This window comes from Drosophila melanogaster, chromosome X (assembly GCF_000001215.4).
Source record: "Drosophila melanogaster chromosome X".
NCBI lineage: Eukaryota > Metazoa > Arthropoda > Insecta > Diptera > Drosophilidae > Drosophila > Drosophila melanogaster.
In genome coordinates, this window is record NC_004354.4 from 16,610,543 (window position 1) to 16,637,776 (window position 27,234).

General features: G+C 45.5%; 4 protein-coding genes, 1 long non-coding RNA gene and 2 other non-coding genes across 10 annotated transcripts; 3 read left to right on the forward strand and 4 right to left on the reverse strand.

Annotated features, from left to right (window-relative positions):
- The first annotated feature begins 142 nt into the window (after positions 1 to 142).
- Positions 143 to 4,314, forward strand: mbt (mushroom bodies tiny). Its single transcript, NM_078651.4, has 3 exons — positions 143 to 1,820; positions 1,892 to 2,163; positions 2,996 to 4,314. Exons 1-3 carry the CDS (start codon positions 650 to 652, stop codon positions 3,470 to 3,472), a joined length of 1,920 nt encoding a protein of 639 aa, NP_523375.2. The 5' UTR covers positions 143 to 649; the 3' UTR covers positions 3,473 to 4,314.
- sisRNA:2 (stable intronic sequence RNA 2) lies at positions 2,235 to 2,732 on the forward strand. The gene has a single exon (NR_163213.1). It is a non-coding gene; the product is annotated as a stable intronic sequence RNA 2 (long non-coding RNA).
- A 171-nt stretch (positions 4,315 to 4,485) lies between the features above and the next one.
- Positions 4,486 to 11,047, reverse strand: CG9782 (uncharacterized protein). Its single transcript, NM_132909.3, has 3 exons — positions 10,788 to 11,047; positions 5,288 to 5,802; positions 4,486 to 5,116 (listed from the first exon to the last, which is right to left on the reverse strand). The coding sequence occupies exons 1-3, from the start codon at positions 10,802 to 10,804 to the stop codon at positions 4,968 to 4,970; spliced, it is 681 nt and encodes a 226-aa protein (NP_573137.1). The 5' UTR covers positions 10,805 to 11,047; the 3' UTR covers positions 4,486 to 4,967.
- Positions 11,048 to 13,469: 2,422 nt separating this feature from the next.
- On the reverse strand, positions 13,470 to 26,872 carry Rok (Rho kinase). Of its 4 annotated transcripts, none has more exons than NM_001298407.1 (11): positions 25,886 to 26,872; positions 25,680 to 25,819; positions 22,226 to 22,371; positions 21,903 to 22,159; positions 17,392 to 20,020; positions 17,054 to 17,328; positions 16,759 to 16,952; positions 16,493 to 16,686; positions 16,319 to 16,424; positions 16,028 to 16,252; positions 13,470 to 13,536 (listed from the first exon to the last, which is right to left on the reverse strand). In NM_001298407.1, exons 2-11 carry the CDS (start codon positions 25,739 to 25,741, stop codon positions 13,500 to 13,502), a joined length of 4,125 nt encoding a protein of 1,374 aa, NP_001285336.1. In that variant the 5' UTR covers positions 25,742 to 25,819; positions 25,886 to 26,872; the 3' UTR covers positions 13,470 to 13,499. The 4 variants fall into 4 exon arrangements, with proteins under 4 accessions (NP_001285336.1, NP_001285335.1, NP_536796.2 ...); NM_001298406.1 differs by lacking the exon at positions 13,470 to 13,536 and adding an exon at positions 13,669 to 15,705 and having other exon boundaries at positions 16,759 to 16,925; NM_080535.3 differs by lacking the exon at positions 13,470 to 13,536 and adding an exon at positions 13,669 to 15,705.
- Positions 20,131 to 21,693, reverse strand: CG9777 (uncharacterized protein). The gene is made up of 2 exons (NM_132910.3): positions 21,260 to 21,693; positions 20,131 to 21,195 (listed from the first exon to the last, which is right to left on the reverse strand). The coding sequence occupies exons 1-2, from the start codon at positions 21,600 to 21,602 to the stop codon at positions 20,297 to 20,299; spliced, it is 1,242 nt and encodes a 413-aa protein (NP_573138.1). The 5' UTR covers positions 21,603 to 21,693; the 3' UTR covers positions 20,131 to 20,296.
- On the forward strand, positions 21,948 to 22,297 carry asRNA:CR45001 (antisense RNA:CR45001). The gene is made up of 2 exons (NR_123931.1): positions 21,948 to 22,153; positions 22,212 to 22,297.
- Positions 22,582 to 22,666, reverse strand: sbRNA:1 (stem-bulge RNA 1). Its single transcript, NR_167817.1, has one exon. It is a non-coding gene; the product is annotated as a stem-bulge RNA 1 (non-coding RNA).
- Positions 26,873 to 27,234: the final 362 nt, after the last annotated feature.

The following is a 27,234-nucleotide window of genomic DNA, read 5'->3' on the forward strand; positions in this document are numbered from 1 at the left end:
CTTACTTTGAATGGTAATTGTTTTCAGCGCGAATACTTTACAAACATTTGAATTTCGAAAAGCCAGTTGACCACAGGCGAACTCACCATGCCACGGCAACGGTCACACTGCCGCCATTGCGATAGACATCGATAGCCGTTCCAGCACTAATACTCACGATAAACACCACCTCTATTTCTGGCATCGGCAATTATTTCCCTAGGTTTATTATTTTTTTGTTAAGCGAATTGCTTGTGCGCTCGTGCTGTCGCCATAATGTGTGCAATGTGTGCCAGCCAGAGGAGCAAGTGGTGAAGGTGTATCGCTTGTGCGCATCTCGATTTGTCCATCCATATCCAATTGAATCCCAGTTTCCCAGTCGCGTCCGCTGCTATGCGTGTGTGTGTGCGTGCGTGCCCGTGTCCCTGCATGTGTGTGTGTGAGTGAGATCGGGAAGAAGTTGTGTGCTGTTGTTGTTGTTGTTTCTGTCGGATTTGCCGTTGCCATCGTTTGTTGTTTGTGCATTTTCCATTGTCGGGCGACGCAACAAAAAGAAAAAAATTACACATTAAAAATAGAGAGCAAGAGCGAGAGGGAAGGAGTGGTGTGGAGTGGAAAAGGGCGGTAAAAGGGCAGAAATTTGGAGCACGGGAAATCCGAGTCGCTGAAGATGTTCTCGAAGAAGAAAAAGAAACCGCTGATCTCGATGCCCAGCAATTTTGAGCATCGTGTGCACACGGGCTTCGACAAGCGGGAGAACAAATATGTTGGCCTGCCCCTCCAATGGGCGTCCATTGTGGGCAACAATCAGATACTCAAGTCCTCCAACCGCCCGCTGCCACTGGTCGATCCCTCGGAGATTACGCCCACCGAGATTCTCGATCTGAAGACTATTGTGCGTCCGCATCACAACAACAACAAGGCGGACACCACCTCGCTCAACAGCAGCAGCACAATGATGATGGGCTCAATGGCGCCGATGAATCCCATGGCACCTGGCGCACACCCAATGATGAGCCATGGCCCCGGAATGATGATGCCACCCGAGACGGGCGGCATAGTCCTGCCGAAGACCTCTCACGTGGCCAGATCCAATTCGCTGCGGAGTTCCAGTCCGCCGCGAGTGCGACGGGTAGCCAATGTGCCGCCATCGGTGCCGGAGGAGGAGGGACCACCGGCAGCTGGAACACCGGGAGTAGGTGGAGCTAGTAGCGGTGGCTTTAAGCCACCCGGTGCCCATCCCTCCCTGCTCTATAACAGTCAGCATGCGCACGCGAATGGAGCAACAGGACCACTGGCCGTGCGCACGGATCAAACCAACCTGCAGCAGTATCGCAGCAATCTGGCCCCGCCATCCGGCGGCTCCATGCCCCAGCAACAGCAGACTTCGCCCGTGGGTTCGGTGGCCAGTGGCACGCGATCCAATCACTCGCACACGAACAATGGCAACAGCGGCGGCAGCTATCCTCCCATGTATCCCACAAGCCATCAGCAGCAGCAGCAGCAGCAACAGCAGGCCAAACAGGGTGGCGATCAGAACCAAAATCCTCTGCATCCGCATGCTCATCCGCATCCGCACCATCACCAACATTTGGCCAAGTCGGCGTCCAGGGCATCCAGTTCCAGCGGGGGAGCGAGCAGTGCTGCCCAGCAGGCGAGCGGCGCCAGTGGAGGAGCGGCGGGTCAGCCAAAGCAGGACCAACGACTCACCCACGAACAGTTCCGTGCCGCCCTTCAGATGGTGGTCTCCGCCGGTGATCCACGCGAGAACCTCGACCACTTTAACAAAATAGGCGAGGGCTCCACGGGCACCGTATGCATTGCCACGGACAAATCCACAGGCAAGAACATCCGCTTTAACTATTGTCAAAACCATTGAATTAATGGCATTTGGTTTTCTCATTACGTACAGGTCGCCAGGTGGCCGTGAAGAAGATGGATCTGCGCAAACAGCAGCGACGGGAGCTGCTATTCAACGAGGTCGTCATCATGCGGGACTACCATCATCCCAATATCGTGGAGACATACTCCAGCTTTCTGGTCAACGATGAGCTTTGGGTGGTGATGGAGTACCTCGAGGGCGGCGCCCTCACCGATATTGTCACCCATTCGCGCATGGACGAGGAGCAGATAGCCACCGTCTGCAAGCAATGCTTGAAGGCTTTGGCCTATTTGCACTCACAGGTGCGTGACCAGCATGACACTGCCCCTTTCCTGTCCCCGTTCCCATTACCATTCCCTTGGCCAAACTGGGCAGCAGAGAACGGAGTACTCGCCATCATGCGATTCTTTGTGCCTTTGTACCTTGCCATTTGCGGCGCTTTCTTCGCCCTCCGCTTTCGCGTGGCTTTGGTTTCAATTTCTAAATGTTGTCACCAACAAAAGTCGTCGGCCGCACAGTGGGCCATCGAGTGGCGTAGCACGCCCAAAGTGCCAGGTGAAATCGCACGTGCATGCCCTACCTCAAAGCGAAAAGTGTGCATAGAGCGATTTTCGAATGGATAGTTAATTGCATCTTATGATGAAGGAAGTTTAAAGTTATAGTTCATTACTCATTGATAGATAAGCCAATTTGCTATGATTTTGCCTGAGATACAACTTGAGATATTAAAACTATCAATATTAGAATAGCATATAATAATAATATTAAGTCAGTCAGTCAATTGGAACTTGTTTAAGCCCCAACATTTCACAATACTAAGCATTCCTAATGTTTTAGATGTAGTCTATTTAAATGAAATTAGAACTAGAACCCAACCTGTTTATGCTATCTTCCACGTTAGGGAAACCAGCGTGTTCCCAAGAGCAGGAAATTCTTTTTGGGCGTTGCAGGGTCGATCTGGTTTCTTTTGTGCATTTCTGTCCCACGTTGGCTCGTGTAATGCGATAAGTGTCTGTCTGCGGGAGAAAGGGCGTTGGTTGGGGGAAAACCGCAAACTGTGAACGCTTTTAACCAATTTCCCTTCTCTCTCTGTCTCTTTCGACGGTGCTGCCGATGGCGATAAACCATAAACAGGGCGTCATTCATCGCGACATCAAGTCGGACTCGATTCTGCTGGCCGCCGATGGTCGCGTGAAGCTATCGGACTTTGGATTCTGCGCCCAGGTGTCACAGGAGCTGCCGAAGCGCAAGAGTCTGGTTGGCACGCCGTATTGGATGTCGCCGGAGGTCATATCGCGCCTGCCGTACGGCCCGGAAGTGGATATCTGGTCGCTGGGCATCATGGTCATCGAGATGGTGGACGGCGAGCCGCCGTTCTTCAACGAACCGCCGCTGCAGGCGATGCGTCGCATCCGTGACATGCAGCCGCCGAACCTGAAGAACGCGCACAAGGTCTCGCCGCGCCTGCAGTCCTTCCTCGACCGGATGCTGGTGCGGGATCCGGCGCAGCGTGCCACCGCCGCCGAGCTGCTGGCCCATCCCTTCCTGCGCCAGGCAGGACCGCCGTCGCTGCTGGTTCCGCTGATGCGCAATGCGCGACACCATCCGTAGTTGGATGCCACTGGACAACCCAGACGATCCGGCTGCTCGATGAAAGCAATCATTCCCACAGACAACGGATCCCGGCCCGTGGGCATCCATCTATTAAATTCTAGTATTAACATTCAGTTTGGCAGCTGTACTTAAATCCCCGGAGAATCCTCGAAACGTTGTAAAGTCATTTAAGCTCCGCACATCCATATCCATATCCATGCCCACTAACGTTCCAGAAGAGAACGCAATGTGCCTTTCACAAGCCTCGAAATCGAAATTGAAATCGCATCCTGCAACCGATACGGATGGAGAAACGATATAGCATTTATCTGCCCGAGAACCACATTTTTATATATATATATATATATACATATATGAGTATTTCAGCATTTTGCTCTCTGTCTCTTGTCAATATTGATTTGTGTGCGTGTGTGTTTGATTTTTTTTAACCAGCCCATAAAACATTGTTCGAATATATACATATATACGCTAAGAGCTAATGTTAAAAATCTATATATATATATATATACACATATATTTTTTATAAAAACAAATCCTAATTCTAAGCAAAAGCGAAACAACGAAGGTGTGAATCGAAGGGAGACAGAAAACGAAAGAGAAAGAGATAGCGTTAGGCGGAAGAGCATATACAATTTCGACATAAATATTTTTTAAACATTTTACATTTTACATTGGTGTGAAAAGTTTGTACGCTCCAGACATACACATATGCATATATCTAAACACATTCCCGATTTCGAAAATATTTTAGAACTTTTAGCTTACATTCTTTGTTCTGTTTTTTTGATTTAACCCGTGTAATTATTAATTAATGAATAAACTTAAATGCGAAAATGTTCAATTTTGTGGTTTCATTCATAGTTAAAAACTACCAAAAATAACTAGAAATCCAAAAAAAAATTTCTGAATAGAAATATTGAATATTTTAATATTTTATTCGACATTTTGGAGTTTCATTTTAAAGATATTTCTGTTTTTTTTATTACAAACTAATTGAAAAATGCATGTTTCGATTTTGTTGTTTTTATTACTGGTTGATTGATTGTTTGATTGATTGATTGATTGTTTGATGGTTGTGAAGAATACATAATTGTGCCCGCTTAAATACTCGCACATATATTCGCAAAATATATATGCGTATTTATCGCGTACATGAAGGATGGGGTACTGGCTCTGGATAAGTGGGCGTGGTCGTTGTGGCGTTGGTGGGTGGGTGTGTGTGAGTTGAGTGAGTGTTGTGTGTGCGCGTGTGTTTTTGTTTACAACATAAGATTACAAATATATTACATACACGAAAAATCAATTGCGAACTAAAAACTAAAGGGCAGATCGGGCTGCCACATAGCTAGCCATATGATTCGATGGGTAGAGGGGGGGGGGGAGAGAGAGGGGAAATGTGGTGTTGGAGAGGGGGGGGAGGGTTTGTTGTTTGCTGGTCACTGGGAATGTGTGTAGAATAGGAGTTGGATCTGATTGACACTCAAATCAACGCTCAGTTGCGCTTCCGCAGGGCCAGACGACCGATGGGGCGCTTGGGCTTCGTCTCCTCCTTCTGCTGCTGCTCCGATTCCTCAGCGGCGGCATCCTCCACCGCCTCCACGGGCGTCGCCTTGGCGGGCTTCGACAGCTTGCGACGGCTCACTGGGGATAGTTAAAGCGTTAGTTAGTAATGGATTTAATAACTTGATATAGAGAGATGATTTTAAAGATTTCTATTCTAGTTTAATGTCAATTATTTCAAAATTAGTAAATTCAGAAGGCACTGCTAGTCCATTTAGAGCAAAATCCTGGCCTAATCCCTGACTAACTTACATGCTGAGTTGCCCTTGTAGCCCTTGGCGGGACTGGATGCTGGGGCGGGTGCTGGCGCGGATGCCTGCTCCTCCTGCTCGCCGGAGTTGGACTCGTCGCTCTTCTTGGCCGGCTTGCTGGGACTGGGCGGCTTCTCGGCACGGTGCTTCTTCGCGTTCGCCTGACGGCGCTTCAGCGAGTTGAGGAAGTCATCGTTGGAGCGGAACGGCCGGATAACCGGGCCGACCTTTTTGGGCGCCTCCGTGGTGGTGGTGGTGGTAGAGCTGGCAAAGGACGCCTCGTCGCCCTCCTCGCCATGATCGCCGTGCTCGCCGGTTTCCTCGTCATACTCCTCGCCCTCGCCGCCGGCATCCGCTTGTGCTGGCGCCGCTGTCGTCGTGGTTGTCACCTTGGCCGCCTTCCCGACCGGACGGCGCAGGGCGGCGATTCTCTTCGCCGGCGAAACGGCGGGACCACCCTCCTCCTGAGCGGAGACCACTCCGTAGCACAGGACGCAGACGATGAAGAGCAGGCAGCTAAGTGGATTAAAAAAAATATAATAAATTATTAATAATTATATAATTATACTGCAATGAAACAAAATTATTTAATAATTCATGCCAATCGTATATAGCTCCTATTTTAAATACTTATGCTTTTACTCATTTAAATACTTTGAAAACTGCCAAAAATAGCTCATTAAAAACCATTGCCAAAAGTGGAACACCATTTAATTACTGAAATAATTTTCAAATGGTTAAAAAGACAAAAAACACACTTCCTTATACTTAAATTAAATTATACTTTAAATAAGTATTCTGAAGGTTTCTTGAAAAATTCGATCTTGCTATCATTAGTCAGTAACATTAGAATTTAAATGCAAGTGCCTATTTGTTGCCATGATTAGATGCTTAAATATTCAAATTTTACATAAATCAATACTGAATTGTTGCCATTAAAATCCCATTGGTTGTTTATACGAACAATGTTTCGTTAATTACGAGTATTATTTACTGGAATAACTTGAATTTCGAAGTCGCTGGTGCAATGTACCGCTCGACTTTCGAATCGATACGAAACGGATCTATTCGAATCGATTCAGTGATGGAATGGCATCTGGTGAATCCCCCGGGCAAGGTTGGCCAACATCTACACGCATCTAATCCTCGTGACTTCCAGCTCGAACCCAACTCTTGGGCGATCGGACGGACGGGACAGGTCTGGTTGGACGGGTTATTCAATACAGAACCTGAAGTCGTAAATATTGTGTACATAAAATACATATGTGCCCGCCCCTACATATACAGTGGAAACTCTTTGAATGATACGACAAGAAATATGGTAATTAACTGAATAAGAAGCATGAAATTATAATAAATTTAGCAAAGTGAAGATCTAAAACAGCGATATTCAATCAACAATAGGCTTATATGCTTGCAAAATCAGCAGAATTTGTTCTCACTTTTAACTCTATTTAGATTTATCACCTGTAAAGGTCGTAAAGAGCTGGATTTGTTTAGGCTAATAATTAATATTTATTAGTAGTTGCCATTCGGGTTTCCTGTAAGATTTGCTATTTTATTTTTGTTTTTTTTTGTTTTTTTTTTGTATACTTTATGTCGCATGCTGACGGAGGACAGAGATGTGCTAACAAATATTAATGTGTAAAGGTCAGACAAACGGGTTTGTTCACTTTCGATTTCGATTTGGATATGGATTTCGCTTTAATGCCGAATTCGAATGCGAATGAATGTTGCTCCGTATCTGTTGTTGTTGTTGTTTCTACTGTATATATATATTTTTTTTTCCTTATTTCTTGCTTTAGTTAACCACTTTTTATTTCTCTTTGCCGCTGGCGACGATGGCGGCGGCTTCAGTGAGTCAAGTCAATTGCTCATATTTTATGCAAAACAAAAGACTTAGGCAGCGAACTCGTTTTGAAATTCTTTCCTATGGCAACGCTTAAGTCGAGTGCTTTGTTGTTATTGCCGCGATGAGGGGGTGGCCAGAGGAGTGGAAGGTTGGGGGAATGGGGTTGGTACGGCTGTGCAGGGCGTTGCGGTGGGTGAGTGGCCAAAGGAAACAGGTGCTTATGCAAAAGGCAGTCAACAGCGCCACGAGTGGGGCGGGGGAAACCAGTTGGTGGCAGCCAGCACCACGCCAGAATATATTTAAGTGCGCGCTCACAGTTGCAGTTGGCTAATAACGGTAAAATGTGCAAGCCAAGTTTTATTTTTAGCCAACACACATAGCACCGTTGTTCATTTTAATTATTTCTACTCGATTATCGTATCGCTCGTTTCATTTGCATTCGAGCATGCTGCATTTCCCCCATTGGGATTTATTTGCTTATGGGGTCAACTGGATTGGCTTTACATGTGGGAATACATGTGGCTGTGGATATCGATATGAACGTGGATGTAGCTATGGAGATGGCCCAGTTAAGCGACAATTATGCAACTGGCAAAAGGTGAAAGGCGTGGGCCCAAGTTGTGGGTGCGTGCCCGGCATCTTCAACATCCCAGCGACTCCAGCGACTTCAGTTCAGTGCCCAGAGGCGTGCCCAGAAATATTTCTCAAGGGGGCTTGGGCCAACGATTTTCTCTTCGGGTCGTTTAGATCTTTCATTTTGAATGGATCGATCACGTTTTGAATAAAGCTTTTCTTCACTGGTTTAGTTTAGTTCGGTTTAGTTTGTTGCTTATAAACTCACTCATTGTTATTAGTTAATTTCCAATATTTATTATACCATTGTTTTATACGCAAGGCAATATTTGGTATTTATGTATCTGTGGTGTGGGGGATCATATGTCAGTTCTGCAAGTGCTGGGTTTTCCATGACATTTGGCTAGGCACTGGGCATAGAGCATCTCGCAACCGGTTCTCCAGCGGATTGGCCAACGGGAACAATGGCAGGGCGCAGACGACGCCAGTGCGCAGTCCACACCCACAAACAATCCGTTGGGTGGACAGGTAGATAGATGGGTAGGCAAATGGATGCGGCTGGTACGGCGGTACACCGGCAGACGGGCACATTTCTGGTCGCCGTGGGCTGTTTTTAGTGCCAGCCGGTGGTTATATAAGCCGACATTAGTTGCGAATTTATGATAAGCAACTCGCGTTGGCGAGAATTTCGTGGATCAGGCGGAACCACTTATTTAATGCAGCCTCATCGTTCGGCCTCATTATCATCCTCATTTAAAGAGCTTGGTCAACAAATTGGTTTGGCTCTTAATTTATTTCATTTCATTTCGCTTTTGTTTGGTCTCCTTTTGTTTTCCTTTCGTTTCGCACTCTGTTTTGTTGGCTTATGCTGCTTATTTTATTTATTTTTTGTTTTTTTGCCTTTTTATTTCGACTTAATGGGCTGACGTCATTGGGCCTACTGCGGATATGAAAGAACTTCCACACTCAAAAGCAATTTATGCAGCATTAAAACGATTGGTTGTCTTCAAGTTTTAAGAAGCGGAAGTTGCTTTGCTTGAATTATGTATGCATTTCGAGTTTTTGTCAAATAAAAGCTGAAGAAAAACTATAAACTGAAGTCTAGAGGAAACCCATTTAAATAATGTCTTAAAATCTGAAACTATTCGGCCAATATTTCTAAATGTAGAGAAACCTTTTCAAAAAGAAAAAATGCCTCTTGAAAGTGTTGATCTTGAGCTGGGCTCAAAGTTTCCGTAACGAAATGCGACACCTGCCCCAGTTAAGCCATGCACGTTTTCTAATTGCCCTGGAGACCTCATTACGCGTCCACTACCAGCATGCACCTTTGCCCCCCCCTACGGGCCACACCCCCCAAGCCCCCGATCAGATAGTCCCCCCCCCCATTTGGACCATATGTATGTGTAGCCACTTATTACGGGCCAAACGTGCACATTCGACACCGAATCGGATTCAAATTCGAATTCAATTTGATTGTAACTGCTTTTATTGCTGCCGCGTTGGATCAAGTTGAAGTCAGCAAGCCAGTTAAATTGGATGGAGGTTGGATGGGGGTTTGGCCTGGTGAGTTGTTCCAAAATTAAGGCGAAAAGAGCCGATTGGCCGCTTGAGGCAAGTGGGTTCAATAACGGTGCATTGTGTCGTTGTTAGTTGGCCAAGTACGTGTTTTGGTTGCTTTGGTACGTGTTTTTACACTACTACTACTACTTCTGGCTGGCTGGCTGGCTGGCTGCATGCCAAATCGATCGAGTTCGCTGCCTAAGTCTTTTGATTTGGCCCAGAGTGGTATTTTGGTGTTTACGTTTTCGGTATCGCATTGAATTCGCTTTGGCCCATGAAGTGCAGCACATATGTATATTACTCATACACACACACACACACACACACACTGCCAATTTTGCGACTCGAAAGTCCTTGAATCTTGAATGTTGAATCTTGAAGGCATCGCCGTGTATTTTCATTTCTTTTATTTATTTAAAATAAATTGCATAATACACCATGCCGGGGAAATGGAACGGAAAATCCTGATTTAGCCGTCTGCCTGCCGACTCACCTACCAACTCCAACTCCACCTCTCTCCTCGCCATTTCCATGTGATTAATTCCATGCATACAACGCTGCGATTAACACATATAATACATACATATATATATGTATATATATATACACACCCCATTCGAGTGGTATTGCATTTATGCAGATATGCGGTCTGTCTGTCAGCTCGCATTAAAAGTGCAACCGTTAATTTATAAAAGACAACCGCGGTAATTAATCCAATATACTTAATTTGCTGCAGCTGCGAAAAGTCGAGGAAAGCGGTGATCTGGTGATCGGGTGATCTGACGATCTGAGGCGTTGAGCGCATCCACTTCGAAAGGAGGAGCCACTTTAGCTGGCGACCTTGAAACATGGAGCAGACCCCATACCATCACCCCCTCTGCTGTCGCCACTGTGATCGCCTTTTACGATCTGAAGCTTTAACTTTTGCCATTTCTTTGCCGGCAAAATGCCAGCCTCACATCCCGTGACAACTTCATCACATCATCATCATCATCATCGTCGTCGTTGCAATGCTGATCATGGTGATCATCGTTATGACCAAACTTTGGCATTTTAGCCACAGCCACGGAGCTCGGTTCAGTTCCAGTTTGAAGCCACGGCATGTTAAAGTTCAAATTGGCATTAAGACGAGCTTACCTACACCTGCATGTGGTTGTGCCCCATAAAGGTTGCAAGTCAACGTGCTACATGCAACGGAGTCGATTGCCAATGCATTTCGACGGTTGGCAACTAAGTTGGGATTTCGAAAATTAAATATATGTACCAAAGAAATTCGAGAAGTTTAGCGTGCGTGGTGGGCTATGCAAATCAAGCTCAAAGTGGTTCGATTAAAATATTCTTTAAATATTTTTAATTATAAAATGTGTCTATTAATAAGTTACTATTTCTGTTCCAATGTCCTGTTCAGTTTTATAACAATCACTTGAAAAAAAAAATACGATCTCTCCTCATCGGTCACGAAACAATATTTAATATTTTGAAATAAATATATACTATATATTTTTGGATCACTCACATGTTGAAGTACTTCATTTTGTCTTGATGTGTGTGCTCGTGCGTGTTTTTCGATGCGTGGGGAGCGGCTTTGGACCAACAACAAAATGAACTCGAAACGCGCGCGTCTTAAACTTAAACTAGAAAAAAAACACTTGTGTATTTATAATTGATTTTATATATTTTTTTTTGAGGGAGGGGGGCGAGGTTATCGGCTTCTCTGCTAGCGAGCGGTACTGACGACTGGCCACGATCACGATCGACTTCTAGAGGCAGACTGAACGTTACTTATGCCGTGTGCACACAGTTAACCTACGGCCATCCAATATTTTGTGGCAGCGACGGTGACTTCGACGGCGGCAGCGGCTGCGCAACAGGTTCAGACCGCCCTAGCCAAACCGCCTGCCTGCACCTCCAACCCGTGGCCACCGCCTCCTCCTCCTCCTCCGCCAGCGACTCCCAGCCCCTCCACTTCCATCGCCGCCTGCGCTCAAAAGCTCTTTTTGCTTTTGCACGGCGCGAAAAATGTGGTAAGAAACGTCGAATTCTAGCCATACTTTCATCTATAGTCATCAATCAAGCAAGGCATGCGAATTCTTCAGAACTTTTCCTTTTTGCCATATAACATATATGCTTAACTTAACTTTGGTCTGTATTTGTATCAAATTACAAATGCAAATTCATCAGGACTTATTTAGTCAACTGTATAAACTATATTTATACATTCAATTGAATGTGTTTAATATATGTATGTATCCATGCTATATATTTTTAGGAATATATAGAAGTTTATAATACCGCAAATTACTTAGTTATGTGATTACAGATTACTGAAGTTTCCTTGCCATCCTTTCCTTTTTTGTGGATGTGAGCAAAAGAATAATTTTTAATTAATTAAAATTAATTTTAAATTAATTTATGCCGACGTACTTCACATATTCCCTGAATTTTTCCACTAACAAAGAAAATTCCTATGCCCCTTCAATGACATCATTGATTAAATTAGTTTGTATAATTTAACATTATCTACCACCCGCCAAGCTGATATTAAAAATGTAATTCCTGATTTTTTCGCCTTGTGTGCCCAAGCGCCTCGATGGTCGATCTGTGCTGGCAGGAGTACTTCTGGTTTTTCGGAGCCAATTTGTCACGGGCCTGGGCTCTGGTTATGACAGGTTTTTCGTATCCAATCCACTCCAATCCCAGCCAAGTCAAGCCAATCCAATCTGAGTCGAGCTGAGTTGAGTTGAATTGCGTTGAGTTGAGCTGAGCGGAGTGGAGCCGACTCAACATTCGCAATTTGTATATTTTATTAATTAATTTATTGATTTTAGGCCAATTGTTGTTTTGCCTCTTTGCCGATCTGGTAAATCCCGATCGAGCTGACCAACCAATCCCCGAAAGCAGCCGTCCCGCCCGTTGGCCAAAAACACACATCTGTGCCGCATGTAAATCGCTAAGTTCGCGTTTAAAAATTAACCAAATCAAGTCAGTTAATTATCAACGATATGCAAATACCCTAGAAAGTGTAATGAAACAAATTTCAATTGACTTTTGGTCACATGTCAAATGAATTTTTCCACATTAAAAGTTTTCCTTAATAAGAAAGTGAAATAAATACAAATATTAATTTACATTAAATATTTTTACAAGCATTAAACTCTTTGAAGACTAAAATCACTGGACCTCAAATGCAAGTTAACAACTGATCTTTGAAAACTTCAATGAATCTCAATTCTATGGCCACCAAATCCAACCGAAATCCATCTGCAAGTCTGCGGGCCCTGAGTCAATTTAAGGTATGGAATGGCACCAAATTAAAAATCCGTAAAAGCTGATAAAGCCAGAAATATTTATGCATATTTTGTGGGTTCGTCGCGGCCTTGAACTGATTGATCAGGAGTGCTGCAGGGGGGGGGGGGGGGTCAGGGGCGGGGTCTGTAGGGTGATGGCTGCATATGTTTAATGGGTGACAAAGCTGATGGGCGCTAATTAATCTTCCACACCCATCAGCTAACGATCGCTTTGAACTCTTGCAGATGTTCTGCGGCCAGGTGTTGATTTTTTGGCGGCACTTGGCTCAATGGGACATACTAATTAAGCTCCAAGATCCGAGATGCGAGCTCCAAGCTCCAAGCTGTGAAGCCAGCCAGCCGTCTGGCCAACTCACCTTGAACTACAAAATGTCAGCCAAAATGGCAAAATATATGTTATAAAATATAAGCGAGATAAACACACATGGATATCATCTGATATGCCAGATGATACAACGCAATGGTGCAGAGCATAAACCAGAAACTTGTTAAAAATATTAATAAAAAAAAAAATAAATACGCAATGGGACAATGGCCGCCATTTCCATCCCAGTTCCATTAAGATCCAATCCAAATGCAAATAGCCATGCAAATGGAGCTAATGGACCCGATGATTCCGGCATATTTCCATGCCCATCACGTATTTGGGGGCCAGATTAATGCCGCCACATAAACAGATACAGATACAGATACCGATACCGATATAGATACAGATACGAACCCAAAATAAAGGCAGTTTTATGCAAGTTTTCATGAACCGAATAACTTTAGTTTGCATTTGATCAGACTTTTGGTTTGAGCTTAGCTCTAGGTTTAAAGTACATATTACACAATGGTTTAAGTTTTATTAATTGCTTCTGATTCCGATTCCTGTTTTTTTTTTTTTTTTTATCCGTACTCTCTAAGGCAGTAGAACAGTCTCATCGTTGTGGGATCTTATATGCCGCTCCAGACGATCTATGATATAGGGGGAGATATATATATATATATATATATGTGGGGATAACCGAACCAAACCAAAGTAGAAAAACAAAAAAGTTGATGAACAGAAAACAAATGAATACTGATTTTATACACATTATAGTTTTTATTTTCTTGACGCTTGCAATTCCATTTGGATGCCAGTCGATTTGAAGATTCGATGACAAATGCAATTACAAACGTGGTTAAACTAGAGAGTACAATTAAACATAAACGTAATACGAATGATCATCATAATAATAGTGCAAATAAAATACAAAGTAAAAAATGAAAGTAGCGCTTCGATTGATTTCAAAATCAAAGTTCGAACTTTACGGCGATCGATAGACGATTAGCGATGAACAATAACCGACTACCGATGTTCAACGAAGGGCCATCAACTCCGAAATTTCGCTATTATTGTTACTTTTAAATGCAATCCGCTGGCGCCTCTCACTCTGTACATACACTCTGCTCTGTAAAACGAAATACTCAACTACTACTACTACCACTACTACTCAAATTACAAAACTCAAAACGGGTTCGAAATCATAAGTAAAATCAACATAAATGGAATACAAATCATACAAATTGTAGAGTGCTAAGCTGCGCTGCCGTTTCTGTTGTCGAACGCTAGATGGCGCCATCGAACAATGATATAAATAAATAATTTGCTTAGCTTACAACTAGAACATATTGGATATTTAATACTTAGACGTAGCCTTTTACACACAACTCTGTGTCGCTTCTTTCATTTTGTATAGTTAGGTGTACTTTACTTTAGTTTATGTTTTAGTTTTAGTTTTAGTTTAGTTTACTTTCGATTCATGTTTCGCTCTGTCCATGGCTAGAATCCCTCCATTCCGTTTCGTTTCCATTTCCGCTTCCTATCGGTTGGTTGCATAACATTTCCGAGTTCTACATTCCATTTTGCCTCAAAGGCAAAATGTTTAAAAACCACGATTTCAAATGCTCATCGCAGACCAATTTGGATCGGAAGTGGAAACTGAAACAGGAGACAGTAGACAGTATATTTAGTTTGCTTTCGCGTTTTCTATTTAAGTAACTGATTGATACTCGCTTCTGGTACACGTAAAACTACATTATTAAAGTAAAAAAAAAGAGTGCTCATTAAATGGAATACAAGTCAAGGCTTTGTAAAGTGGCTTTAACTTAGTTCTGGGTTTGCTGATTGCTCGATTCGTTTGTTGTTAGCTGGCATGTGGCTTACAGGATATGCTCTCTATGTCTCTACGAATGTATTGTATAGCTCTGTTTCTGTTTACAAACTACGAACAACGTTTGGCCAATCCGATTCGCTACACAACAACAACAATTATGTATATGTATTATGTATATGTGTAAAAAAAAAAAGTCCTTACAAGGCATCAATATGTAAAGAGAAGGTGGATGATGGAGGAAACAACTTCATCGAACTTTCATCTCTCCTTCTGCGACATGGATTCACTTAACTAAGTACAGCTTTCATCGTTGTGCTGGGCGCGGTGACAGAATACAATAGCAAGCCAGCCGTACAATACCATATCGTATTTATATTTATATAATATTAATATAGTATACAAAGTACAAACGATGCGACAAATCCATGGTTTATCTGACCCGCTTGACGTTGCCACTTCTGCTATACATATGTTTTTCTCACCATCCAGTTTGATGTTAGGTAAGCGTTAAACGAGTTGCATTGGCATTACATGTTCTTTAAGATACAGCTTTAGTTTTAGTATTAGGTTTAGTTTTAGTTTTAGTTTTAGTTTTAGTTTAGTTGTAGTTTAGTTTAGCTTGTAAATTACTCAAAAAATATTTGTAGATTACTGTAGCATGTATGTTTGGAGCGTATATTTAAGATAGTAGTTGCAGTTGCCATTCAAGTTGCAGTTGCAGTTGCTCTCTCTTTTTCTCTCAGTTATTTTCTTTCTGTATCAGTTTCAGTTTGCATAGCGCTAGTTTCGTTGGGGCTGGAGAGTCGCGACTGCTCCGGCTCAAGCTGCATTGCCACGCCTGCGATCTGGCATGTGGCATCTGGGATGTGGGATCTGGGATCGCATCGGATCGGTTGGCGTTCATTTCAGCGATGAATTGGCTGGCAGCGTGGCGGAGCGTTGGACATTAACCGCATACGGCTTGTAGGAGGAGCGCGTCGATTGGCTGCCAATTCGGTGCCAGGCGATGAATGAATGGTGATGAGGTTGGATGATATGGATGGTCATGATGGTTGGTCATGATGGTGGTTAGCAGCGACAGTGGGAGGGAGAGAGCGAAAAAAGAGAAATACCAATCGAGATTAGAGACACACAATACAGATGCGGGGAAACACAAAAGCCATGGGATTTACACAATTTGGATCAGTTAGTGGGATTTGTTTAGGATTCGGAAAAACTCTGACTGCTGCTGACTCCCTGGCAACGTCAAGGGTCTTGGTCCTGGGCCTAGGTGGTTCTAGGTGGTTCTGGTTCTGGTTGTGGTTTACCTGGGCGATATCTTGCTGCCATCGGTGCTGTTGTTGTTGTACGAAGCCGCCTTATATCCACTCTTTTGGATACGCTTCAGCAGGCGCGCCACCCACAGCGATTGATCCTCGGGCGTGGCGGCCAGCAGCAGCATGTCACGGGCGCTGCGCGGATCGTGATTGAGCTTACAGGGCGCCAGCGGGTCGTGTTTGTCCACATGCTCCTTGTGTATCTTGTTGCGGCATCTGGAATTACATACAATCCATAGTATCAACACACAATTCGATGATTAAGTAGTGGCTGCTACTGACCTCTTGCATTCGTAAGCCGCCGGCGGCTTGAACATGTGCCACAAAGGCTTCGGGCACACCTCGCAAGCCGTGGGCATGTGGTAGGTAATGTGAACGAACTCGTGACCTATCCAAAACAAAAAAGGGTGTTGTCTCATTAAGTGTCATTTTCCCCGGAGGTGTGTGTTAGCTTACCTTTGTGGACAATGGTGCCCGGGCGCTCCTCGTTGCAATTACCGTGCAGCACGCTCACATCCAACTGGCTCTGCTCGTCGGGACGATGGGAGGCGCCCTCGCCGGCGTACAGTAGCTGGAATATGCGTGGAATCTCTTTGGCATCGGCGCGTATGACATCGCCCTGAGTGACGCTACGAACGTGGTACACCTTGCTGCAGGTTTTAGAGGGAAGAACAATGAAATGCATATTATTTAATATTATTGTAGCATAGTATTTAACGCACCTCAGGTCCAGGATGAGCACGGCATCCGTGGTATTGTGCTTGTCAATGTCCGAATTGTAGAAGATGATTTTGCGCGACGACACAATGACGTACTGCCGCTTCCAGCCGTGGCCACGTCGCCGATTCTGCTTATTGGGCACACTTAGCCAGCCCTCGAAGACCGAGTCCTGTGTGAGGGAGAGCAGAGAGGAGTGCTACAGAGGTCCGGGATGAGTGGGGGAGCGTGTGTGTGGTGTGGTGTGGGTTTTTGTGTGAGAGTTCTATGTGGTTGCTGGACGCTGGCAATAATGCTCACCTGGCTATCCTCGGGATCGTTGTCCGCCGAGGAGAGCGACGCCGTCTCGTTGAGCTTGCTCTGCAGGTTCTCGATCTCGGTGGCCTTGCAATCGATCTCCATGACCATCTTCTGCTTGAGCTGCTGCTCCTCGGCGCACAGCTGCTGCAGGTCCTGGTGCTTGAGCAGCAGCTGGTTGAACTTGTCGCGCTCCTGCGAGAGCTCCTGCTGCAGCCGACGCATCTCCTTCTCCTTTTTGCGCAGCTCGGCTGTCGAGCGCGCCTTGTTCTTTTGTTCTGCGAAATAAAGATTCGGAATGGAATTAGCAAAGGCAGACAGAGTGTGCGAATGTAACATACTGGGCAGGTCGGAGTCGCGACGATTCATCACTTCGGCCAACTTGTTCACTGCCACCTGTTTGAGAAGCACTTCGTTCTTGCACTTATCCAGCAGCTTGGTGATCTCTTCGTCCTTGCTGCTTCTCATCAGCGCAAGCTCCTCCTGCTGCTTCTTGTGCTGCTGGACAAGATCCTCGTACTCGGCTGCCTTCTGGCCCAGCTTCTTGTGCAGTTCGTTTTCGGCCTCCTTGAGCGTGGCTAGGGCCGCCTCCTTGGCGTTGATCTCGTTGCGATGCTTCATGACGAAGTCCTTCAGCTCTAGCTCCTTGATAGTCTTCTCCTTTTCGAGATCCGCCACCGTCTCTTCGGCAATGGATCGGGCCAAAGCCTCTGAGTCTGCACGGGCAACGGCCACCTGTACCTGGTGCTTGAGTGAGACGCGTTCCTCCTCAAGATCCTCGATCTTCGACAGCCGCTCAGCGCTCTCTTCGCGATTCTCGTTCGCCTGTGTCTTGTACAGCCGCGAGAAGCACTGCTCCGCCTCGAGTTGGGCCTGAAGCTCACGGTTATTGGCCAGCGCTTCGTGGTGTGTGCTCTTTAGCTGGGTGAGGTCCTCCTCGAAGCGTCGCTTCGCCTCGCGCTGGGTAGACAGTTCCTTCTGTAGCTGGTTTTCGCGGGATCGCAGGTGGGCCACCTCCGAGCTGTGCAGGCTGAGTTCCGATAGCAAGGCATTGCGTTTGCTGTGCTCCTGGTCGAGCTGTGACTGCAGAGCGGCCACCTTCTCCGACTCCTGGCGGCACTCGCCTTCGAGCTTCTGGAGACGTAGTTGGATTTGGCGATAGTCCACGGACAGCATGCTCAGCTGACGCTCTTTTTCCTGAGAATGCTGATCGGCCTTGATGCGAGCGGACTTCTCCTCGTTGAGCTTGGACTGCAGCGCCTTTACCTCCTGCAGATTGGCCTCCTCGCGGGAGACGAGCCGCGACTTCTCCGTCTCTTGGTGTGCCTTGACCTCCTGCTGATAGCGGCCCTGGGCCGCCTTCAGTTCGAAGTCGAGGCCGGCATGCGCCTTCTCCAAGTCGCTGATCTTCTCAAGCAACGCCCGGTTGTCCTCTTGCGCCTTTTGTTCGCGACACATAGTACGTTCAATGTCGTTGATCAGCGTCTGCATCTTATTCTCGGCCTCCTTGTGCATCTCCTTGAGCTGCGATCGCAGATTCTTCTCCTGCACCACCAGCGCCTGCAGCTCGGCATTCTCCTGGCCGAGCTCCTCCTTATGCTTTTGTAGCGTGTCGATCATGTCGACCATGTCGCGCACCTTCTCCTCCTGCGACTTGACCGTGAAGTCCAGCTCGGCATTGTGCTTTTTCAGCTTTTGAGTGTTCTCCGTCTCCGTTTTGTAGCTCTGCTCCATCTCAAGCAGCTGCTTTTCGAGTGAGACCACCTTGTCGTTGATATTGAGGTCGCGTGCCCGCGTCTTTTGCTCGTTTTCCAGATTGCGCTGCGTTTCCACGAGCAGTGCCTCCGTCTTCTTGCGCAGCTCGATCTCCTGCTCCACCTTCTGCATGGCCACCTTGTAGTTGTGTTGACGCAAAGCCAGATCCTTCTCGTACTCTGAGGCAATCCTCTGCAGCTCCGCTTCGCGTTTTGTTATCAGCTCAATCTGCTGCCGCAGTCCAGCATCCTGCTGCTCCAAGGCTTCCGACCTGCCACGCTCCCGCTCGAGCAGCGCCTCCAGGCGCTTCAGCTCGTTGGAATTCGACGGCCGATGGCGGTGATTATGACCGTGGCCGTGATTATTGCTGGCCGCCCCGCTGTTTGCCACATTGGCCTCCTTCGACTCCGCATCCACGGTGTCGCTAGACAGCAGCTGATAGTCACCCGTATACGTAAAGCCGATGAAGGGCAAGTGATTGCCATCGAAGCCCTTGGGTACGGGAAACACTTCCTCCGGCTTCTCATCGCGCTCAATGTCCTCGAAATTTCGCGTATCATCGTCGGAGGAGAGTTCGGGCACCACAGGCGGCACACTCTCGCGAATGTTGTCGAACGACCAGGTATCATTTCGGAAAAACGGATGCGCCTTAATGTCCTCGATGCCGTAGCGACCCAAACGTTGCGTTCGGTCCGTGAGAAAGGCGCGGATCAGTGCCTTCGCCTGTTCGCTGATCTCAACCTCGGGTGGAAAGCTAAGCGAGTTCTTGTGGTCCATGATCTTGCCGTAGGTGCCCACCAGCGAGTCTGCGTAGAATGGTGTCTCGCCGAACAGCATCTCGTAGAGGAAAATGCCCACCGACCACCAGTCGCATTCCCGCCCGTACTCGTTGTCCACGCCCTGCGACTGCAGCACCTCCGGGCTGATGTAGTCCGGCGTGCCAACGGCATTGCTGGACACCACTTGGCCATTGGCGCCCATTCGCATACAGGTGCCAAAGTCGGCCAATTTCAGGTGGCCATAGCTGTCGAGGAGCATATTATCCGGCTTAACGTCCCGATGCACGAAGCCCATATTGTGAATGGTGTCCAGCGCGAGAACCACCTCCATTGTGTAAAAGATGGCCCACTTCTCCGGGATGTCGTAGTCACCCATCAGCGAGACTATATCGCCGCCGGGCATAAAGTCCATCACCATGTATAGGTATTTGGCATCCTGTGAGAAAAGATTTTATGAATTAATTGCTGATCTAAAACAGATGTAATCTACTTGGCTCTTAAAATGTAAGCAATACTTTATATACTAATTATTTACAATTTCCGAGTGGGCTAACAATGATATTTTTTATTATTTAGAATGACAAATTTAAGTAATAAAAAATACATAGGTTGGTAGAATACAAATTACAAATAGAAACTGATCCAAATCGAATATAAATCGAATCAAAATGTAAGCCCAACAAGTTGCGTAGAATTGTGCGTGGTTATCATATTAATTGCCCTTCAGTAACTTTTTATCAATCAAGGCAACTTCAGCAGGCACATCAAGATCGTCTGGTTGCGGTTCCAACTTCAGCAATTCATCAATAGTATAACGTATAACATTTCCTTTCTTCACTTGACGATCTTTCTGCTCGCCTTCAATTGGCATTGGCTGACTTGCCATCTTTTGAAAATTATTATTTGTACGAGTTAAGTTTGTCCAATCAATATTTGCTCCATAATGAGTGCTATTCCCTTTGCGTTTCTCCGCCCCAAGTTCGTTAGTTGAATTGGCCGAAGTGGCGTTCTTTTTAGTTTCCATCTTGGCCTTAAGCTTGAAACGACGCTGTTCGTCCCATTCCTTGGTGGTGGGTATGTATCTTTTGGCGGTCATCGTGGTGGCCGGAGTCATCTGGTCCACTGTGGTTTGCGAGTTTTCGGCTTTAAGACGACGCTGCTCTTCCCATTCCTTGTGGGTGGGTATATATCTTTTGTGAGTCAAAGCGGCCACCGGACCGTCAGCCTTTTGGTTTTCGTCTTCTTCGACAGCTAGTTGCATCTGCTCCTGATCCAATTGCATCGAATTCTCAGAGAAAAGAGCACGCTCGATCTGCTTCTTTTTGGTGGCTCGCATGCGATTGACTCCAGTGCGTTCATCCATAGAATATTTGATGGGCGAACGAGACAGATGCACAACTGGCTGGGCTTCATTATCGTTGCTATCGTTGCCTGGAACCGAAGAAGGATCCCCCATGCCTTTTTGTTCGGTCAATTTCGCGGCTTCCAGAGCCACCTTTCTTTCCTGCTCAAGACGCATTTGCCTGGCACGCAAAGTCTTCTTTGCCTTGTTGCGAGAAATAAGCATAAAGTCGGAAGTATCCATCACAGGCACCTGTTCTCCGATAAAATCTAAAAAGAGAGCGTATTTAAAGCATACCAAATAAGCCTACCGATGAGCTATTAGCTCCCTTACATTTATTTTTTATATTGGGAACTTCTTTCCATGCCTGCACCGTATTCGATAAACTTTCCTTTCCCACATCCTCGACAGTTGAATTATCTAAATCCATATCGTCCGTAGCTGAAGCCTCCAGATACTCGAACAGTTTATTTATTTTGGCCAAATCCTCAACGAGCGTACGCTCTTTGTTCTTTGGATGCGGCACACATTCTTCGGCAACAGGACTTAGATTTCCGGCCGGATTGTTGGTATTACCCACGGAATTGTTTGTTTTGCCGCCATTATTCAAAGAATTTGGCGGCATTGGCTTCTTTAAGTAGTCGGAGAGTGTGCGACTTTTTATCAAATTGTACATGATTATTGTATTGTAATTTTTTTTTTTTCAAATTTTTTAACACTTTGTCAAATCTTGTTTTGTTAGACAGTTGAGATGCGTTTCGTTTGGTTGCCAGTTGAGAAGTGATTCGATTTGATCGGAAACCCTGTCAGGACAGTCAAACTGACTGACAGCTAAAGCATGGGTATCCAGATATGTATATATGAGTTATTTCTTTTACCCAACAAACAATTTACTTAAAGCTAAACTAAACTAATATATCGTACATACATTTCCTATTCAAATTTAAGTTAAAGTTGGACTGAGAGTCCAGCTCACCTGAAATGCAAAGTGCAGCTGAACGATCCATTCGGAGTTGGCGTGCGCCATAATGTGTCGCTCCTCCCAGAAGAACGCGGAGTCCGGTCGCTTCATCATCTCGAATTTGGACAGCCGCTTCATGGCGTACACCTGGCTGGAGGACTTGTGCCGCACCAGCTGCACCTCTCCAAAGGCGCCGGCGCCGATGAGTTTGATAAAATGGAAATCCTCGACGTTCATGCGCAGCTGATTGATCTGCATTGCCAATGGTTTGTCTGCAAAACGAAGAAGTGAAAGTATAATAACCGATTATCATTGGGATAATAGACATAACCACTCACATTTGGCCGCATACTGCTCGATGTTCTTAAGCCGCCTCAGGGACTCGTGGTCACAATCGCTGACCAAGGCCGACACCGTGTCCAGCAGGCAGTCCACATTGCAGATGCTGGTCGGATCGCGCATCTCGCGCTCGAGCGTATTCGCCCTGGGAAAACGGAAATATGAAAAGAGAGATATAGTTAATATATGGTAAAGAGATATTGTAAATTAGAAGTGTTCCAATATACGAAATTAATCATCTGCTGTGTCTGAGTGTTTGATTGTTCAACTGGTTCCTCACCGCTTGGTCGTCATGCAAATCGCTCGCATAAACAAACAAACAAATAACGAACAAATCAAATAAAATGAAACTGGGAAAACGAGGAGGAACTATGAGGGAAAGTGCGCAGATTACTCATGGACGGGACGTGTAAACACCACTTTCCGGGTACACCCACCCCATCACCCAGGCAAACAGCTGCGGTCCAAGTAATGGCATTAATAGGTTCGCACATCGTTTCTAAATTTAAGATTTCCTATTATTAACGATTCAACGAATTCGAGTGGCCGTGAATTGGATATAAACATTATTATTGAAGGGAGGAGTTGCAGCCCATGATGGCGGGGCGGCAATTTACAGATCGAAATAAGTAATTCTAGATCAATTCGACAGTAGAGTACTTAAGTGCTAACACATTGACCGCAACTGTCTGCACAGCGACAGTGTAAACAAAAACAGCGACAGGCTTTCAGATCTTGGAATTGAAGTGGCGGTGAGTCAGTGGAGGAGCGGACAGACACCGAATGCCCCGGAGATTTGTCCCAATCGGGCGCTTTTTAGCGGCAGACAAATGGGCGGCACATGATACGGATACAGATGAAGGCGTTATCGCACTGGAAACACTAGCCACCATTGATAACCTGGCATAGGCATAGTCCAGCTAATGTTAGGGGAGTCCAAAGTGCCAAAGTAGTGGAGGAGGGGGCGAGGAGGGGCCTTGACTTTATCACCCCACGCTGTTGGCGACTCTGATAAAATGAAATGGAATGGAATGGAATGGAATGGAATATGCAATGCAATGAATGCAAGCCATGTGCAGGCCACTGACAGCAAACTTGCCGTTGATACGGCGCACTTGAGCAGTTGGAGCTGATACAATGATGAGCACACTGGAGGTTCTAACCGCCGTGCGAATGGAACCAACTGCCCACCTTGTTGGTGGACACACATCGGTACACAGATATCACAAGGAAAAATCAAGTTGTTATCTTTACAACTGATATAGAATTAATAATATTCGTGGAATATTAAATGGCTTGATTTTGATTCAGGCACAATGACTTTCATTTATACAAACATATTTATCAGGGGAGCCGGTTAATTTATGCATTTTCATGAATCAAATATTTACGTAACTATAGTATAGTAAAAAGCATAGTACGCTATATTATTTTATCAGTAAGTGCGGATTTTAAAATCTCAAAAAACAAAAACACTGCTCTGATTCACCAAGCGTTTCATTCTTTATAAATGATATTAAGAATATACAAATTGCTTATTTACTTTTGAATGTAAACAAAAAGGTAAGGTTCATTCTTCGGAGAGTGTATGTATGTACATAAATCATGGAAAATAAAATCTTGCGAATGTAAATATATAGAAAATTAATTATAACAATTAGGTATTTGCATACGAGGTTACTAGAGCATGGGAAAAGCGCTCTTTCAAATGGAATTTCTCGGCAAATTAAACTACATATTCGGCAAAGAATGAAACAATTAAATTTGGCCTGCCAGTGCGTTGGTTCTGAATTTCTAAATTTAAAGGCATTTTCCGGTCAAAAACTAATTCCCGTAACCAAGATTTATGTGCAATTAGCAAGATGCAAGATGTCGGAGATGCGGAGTCAGTCTGTCAGCGATTGGGAATCGAATTTCGGTGCCCAGCAAGCAAAAGTCAGACTCAGATGCAGGAGCAGGCAAACTGCGATGACAGTCGGCGCTAAAAATTGATACTAAAAGGTGTTTGAATTGTTGTGATTTCATCATCGCCACTTACGGCATGACAGAAAAGCCAAAAACAAAACGCTCAAGCAGCGGGTAATAGCAGCACACACACACACCATACACAAAAGCAAACAACTTGGGAAAGTGGAATTTTCAAAAATGCTGCGATGAATTTTCGTTGCCGCTGTTGATTTCGATTTGGCCAAAGCGGCAAAATGGCAACAACAACATAATTATGAGCAACATTATTGACAACAACAACGGCAATAATAATACATAATAACCAACGACGACGATGACGACGACGACGACAACATTATCGTCACCTATAGACAATATAATTTTCAACTTAATTTATACAACGTCGCCAAATTCGATCTGCCAGTTTTTACAAATTGAACGCTTCACATTCAACACACAGAGATAGAGAGTGGTACTGCATCTGCGTTGCAGAATCTCTTCACACCTTATTAATTCTAATTAATTATTTGCCCAGGCAGCACAAAGGAACTGTTCGGCTTTTATAACCAAATGCGCATTGCAATTGGCCATTGTTAGTACGCAAATGCCTTAACGTTTGCTTCGCTTATGACTGCTTACAGCAGATACCGAGTGGGGATGGGTAATTAAATTTAAGTATTTATATGCATACTCGACGCTGCGGAATTGCTGGGCAAATTGTATTCTCGGAATTTGGAATGCAAGCGAACCAGGACGACAACTGGTAGCTGAGAGCTGGATGCTGAATGCTGAATGCTAGGAGCGTGGAGATGAGAACAACGTACCGTTCCGGCTCGCACGAATGGAGGGCGGCGGGCATTAGCCATGTCCCCATGCCCTATACCGTCTACTGTCCAATGGAAGAAACCGGCGTGGTGCTGGCTATCTATTCTACCTTTTTGGCCCAAAACGATGCAAACGATGCAGCCGATGCAACGCGACGCCTGCAACTGACAAACGGCGGCATCAGCCACTGTGCGTTCGTTTTAGTTCGCTTTTCGTTTTCGTTTTGGTTTTTTTTCTTTTTGGTTTGGTTACAAATTTTAATGCGAAAATGGCAAATTTATTATAAAGTCGCCCCCCGTTTTGTTCACTCGCTTGTCAATTTGATTGCCGCGCTGTCGCTTTGAACATGAGATATGGAAGGTGTTTGCCAGCGGTGTATTACTTTTTGATTTGTTTTGGCCAGGCCCGTTTGGCTTGCGCTGAATTGTGCTAGCTGGCTAGTTGGCTGGTTAGGTGGTTAGCTGGTTAGCTGCTTAGCTGCCTGCTTGGCTTGGTCAGTTGAACAAATCACAAATCTGTCTGTACAAATCGCACGTATCTGTGCGATGGCTACTGCCACTTCTACTTCTACTTCGACTTCTACTATTGCTATTGCTGCTGCTGCTGCTGCTGATGCTGCCATTCAGGTGACAATTAATTGAGTGGAGCAGTCGCTTTTGGGCCGCCATCTCGTGCACTCACCGGCGCCTTCGTTCCACATCCATGCTGCGCTGCTTGGTCACAGTTTCTCGTCCAGCTGGCATGCAAATGCAAGATAACAAGCTGATACTGCTGCTCCAGCTGCTGCTTCCTGTTGGTCAACTGCTGCTCCTGTGCTGCAACTGAAAGCGAAGCAAGGGTTTAACAGAGTTCTCTTCGGGGTACACATATTTATATTGTACATTTACCTGCCAGGAGTTGTTGGACGTCTGTCTATGCTGGGAATGCTAATAGTAATGAGGAGAGGAGGCACGCGTCAAGCGCTAGTTGTTTGCTGTTTGCTGGCGATGAGGTCACGAGTGTTTCGTTGGATTTCTGGCTAACTGCTGCCACTGAACGCCAATCGAATACGGATGGGGATGGGAATGGGAATGGGTATGGGTATGGGGATTGGGCACTTGGCGCTGGCTTCTTTTGGTGGAGTGCCGCCAACGCCACATGCGGACGCAGCCGAGCACCCGGGCGTTCCCAGGTGCGTTTCCCACACGGCAGGCAGGTGTGCTATCGATTCCCGGAAAATGCTATCAATCTAGTTTACTTCCTGTGCAAATGGGATCGTAATGACCAGGATGATCACGTTGACCACGATGGATTGTTGGGTAAACAAGGGAACGGGGATTATTGTCCGCAGTCCGCTTGGCATGCAACAGTTGTGTCAACACTTGTGGCCAAAAACCTGGCCAAAATGTGTCGAATGCGGCGGATTGGTGGTGTTGAAGGTGGGCTTTTGTTTCTCGGCCTTTTGAGTTGTTGGTTTTTGTGTGCCCCAATCAAGTAGCTTTTTCCTTCTTCTATTTTTTTGTTAATTCCAACGATACCTCTGTGCACACACACTTACACGAGCGCACGCACACCAGTGCACTGCGAACGGCGAACGTAGCAAGCGCTACAACAACAATAACAAGGCGCTTCACAGACACACACACACGCGCGCACACACCGATGTGCGTCACACCGACGTACTGTCCGTCGGCAGCGGGGGAAACGCACGGGGGGGCGGGACGGGACGGGGGCGGCTGACCGCCCAAATTGCGAATGTCCAGTTTCGGCCGCGGCCAAATAGATCAATTTGGTTTCAATTAGACGCTGCGCGTTGCACTTATTTTATTTCGGCTCGGTGCTGGTAGAGATGGCAATTGTGTTTACATATCGAAGTTGAAGTATCGAAGTCACTAGGCGCCGATGAAAATACCAGAATATACCAGGGCCAACAGGTGGCGCTCCAAATGGCGATGGTGCTGCGGCAATATCGGTTGTCTGCGTCATCGATGGGCCGCTTGTTATTCGATAGACTCAGAAACTAGCTTCATGAATAGTTATGTAAATCGGTTGCTAACAAAATAAAAAGCAGTTATTTATGAATAAAGTGATACAGCAAAATATGAATTGTACTACGCATTCTTTGCCCACATTGAAAATATACTAATACGAAAATGCATGTTTAGACAAGGTCTTCAAATGCCAAGTAATATATAATATAATCTTGGTGTGCTCATTAATTTAAATATTTTTAAAAATAACTATAAATTGAACACAT

Excerpts from the sequence above, each read along its gene's own strand:
- mbt (NM_078651.4), top strand. The coding sequence starts at position 650 with ATGTTCTCGAAGAAGAAAAAGAAACCGCTGATCTCGATGCCCAGCAAT. Across the intron at positions 1,821-1,891 it reads TGCCACGGACAAATCCACAG|GTCGCCAGGTGGCCGTGAAG; the intron begins GCAAGAACATCC and ends CATTACGTACAG. Across the intron at positions 2,164-2,995 it reads TGGCCTATTTGCACTCACAG|GGCGTCATTCATCGCGACAT; the intron begins GTGCGTGACCAG and ends AACCATAAACAG.
- CG9782 (NM_132909.3), bottom strand. Across the intron at positions 5,117-5,287 it reads CTACAAGGGCAACTCAGCAT|TGAGCCGTCGCAAGCTGTCG; the intron begins GTAAGTTAGTCA and ends AACTATCCCCAG.
- CG9777 (NM_132910.3), bottom strand. The coding sequence starts at position 21,602 with ATGTACAATTTGATAAAAAGTCGCACACTCTCCGACTACTTAAAGAAG. Across the intron at positions 21,196-21,259 it reads TCCCAATATAAAAAATAAAT|ATTTTATCGGAGAACAGGTG; the intron begins GTAAGGGAGCTA and ends CTCTCTTTTTAG.
- Rok (NM_080535.3), bottom strand. The coding sequence starts at position 25,741 with ATGCCAGCTGGACGAGAAACTGTGACCAAGCAGCGCAGCATGGATGTG. Across the intron at positions 22,372-25,679 it reads GATGTGGAACGAAGGCGCCG|GGCGAATACGCTCGAGCGCG; the intron begins GTGAGTGCACGA and ends CCGTTTTCCCAG. Across the intron at positions 16,425-16,492 it reads GGGCACCATTGTCCACAAAG|GTCACGAGTTCGTTCACATT; the intron begins GTAAGCTAACAC and ends TGTTTTGGATAG.